At 75.6% G+C, this 1,285-nt stretch overlaps 1 protein-coding gene across 1 annotated transcript; it reads left to right on the forward strand.

Moving 5' to 3' along the window:
* Positions 1-44: 44 nt before the first annotated feature.
* Positions 45-1,281, forward strand: LOC123254571 (zinc finger protein 444-like; the record flags this gene model as incomplete). The annotated part of the gene is made up of 3 exons (XM_044683566.1): positions 45-494; positions 613-721; positions 923-1,281. Coding segments are annotated over exons 1-3 (798 nt in total), but the record flags the coding sequence as incomplete, so codon positions are not given.
* Between the last annotated feature and the right edge of the window lie 4 nt (positions 1,282-1,285).

Consider the following 1,285-nt stretch of genomic DNA (forward strand, 5'->3'; position numbering starts at 1 on the left):
CTCCTCTCTCCCCCCCTTTCTAGGTCCCCCTCCCCCCTCTCTGTTTGGGCTCCTTGGAGGCCAGGCCTCAGTTTCCTCCTGTGTAAAATGAGGGGGGAGGGCCGGGGGACCCCCTGAGCTCCAGCCTGGGGCCGCGCTAACCACTGGCCTCTCCCCAGGCTGCCATGGAGGTGACGCCGCCGCTGCTGCCCCCGCAGGGGGCCCCCGTGAAGCAGGAGGCCCGGCCCGGGGAGGCCCTGGCCCCGGACTCCCCCTGGTGCCGCTTCCGCCACTTCCACCTGGGCGACGCTCCGGGCCCGCGGGAGGCGCTGGGCCTGCTGCGCGCCCTGTGCCGGGACTGGCTGCGGCCCGAGATCCACACCAAGGAGCAGATGCTGGAGCTGCTGGTGCTCGAGCAGTTCCTGAGCGCGCTGCCGCCCGACATCCAGGCCTGGGTGCGAGGCCGCCGGCCCCAGAGCGGCGAGGAGGCCGTCAGCCTGCTGGAGGAGCTCTGGGTGAGGCTGGGGGACCTGCGGGCCCTCCTCCCCCCTCCTTCCTTCCCGGGGGGCCCCCCTCCTGGCAGGGTTGCCGGGCCCTTTTGTGGGGGGCTCACCGGGCTCTCCGCCCTTGCAGGGGCCGGTGACGTCCCAGGATCGGCCCCAGGAGCTCCGGGGGCAGCGAGAGATGGCGGCGGCCGCCGGTGTGGCCACGGGGAAGGAGGACGGCGGGATGATGGCGCTAGGTGAGGCCCTGCTCTGCGGGCTGAGGTTGGGGTTCAGCCGGTGCCCCCAGGAGAGCCGGGGTGCCCTCCCTTTGGAAGCGCGGGGTGGGGGCCCTGCCCGGCTCTGCCCAGCTCCCCGGGTCGGTGGGGCCTTTGGGGGGGCTCTGGCGGGGCTCCTTCCCCCCCCCCAGCCGCTCCTCACCGTGTGCATCTGCCCCGCAGGAGGAGAGCCACCCTCGGGCGCGGCGAGCGTGCCGGCTGGGCCAGCCCCTGCGGGGGCCTCTTCGGAGCTGGCGCGTCCCTACAAGCAGGAGCCGGGCAGCCCCCCGCCCCTGCCCGCGCTGCCCTCCTGCCTGCCCTGCTTCCTGGGCCCGGCCGCGGCGGCCGTGGTGACGGCCCCGGCCTCGTGCCTGGAGTGCGGCAAGGCCTTCCTGAAGCCCGCGCACCTGCTGCGCCACCGGCAGAGCCACTCGGGCGAGAAGCCCCACGCGTGCCCCGAGTGCGGCAAGGCCTTCCGCCGCAAGGAGCACCTGAGGCGGCACCGGGGCACCCACCCCGGCCCTCCCCCGGGCCCCGGCCCCGCGC

Source organism: Gracilinanus agilis, unplaced genomic scaffold, assembly GCF_016433145.1.
Source record: "Gracilinanus agilis isolate LMUSP501 unplaced genomic scaffold, AgileGrace unplaced_scaffold2501, whole genome shotgun sequence".
Classification (NCBI taxonomy): Eukaryota; Metazoa; Chordata; class Mammalia; order Didelphimorphia; family Didelphidae; genus Gracilinanus; species Gracilinanus agilis.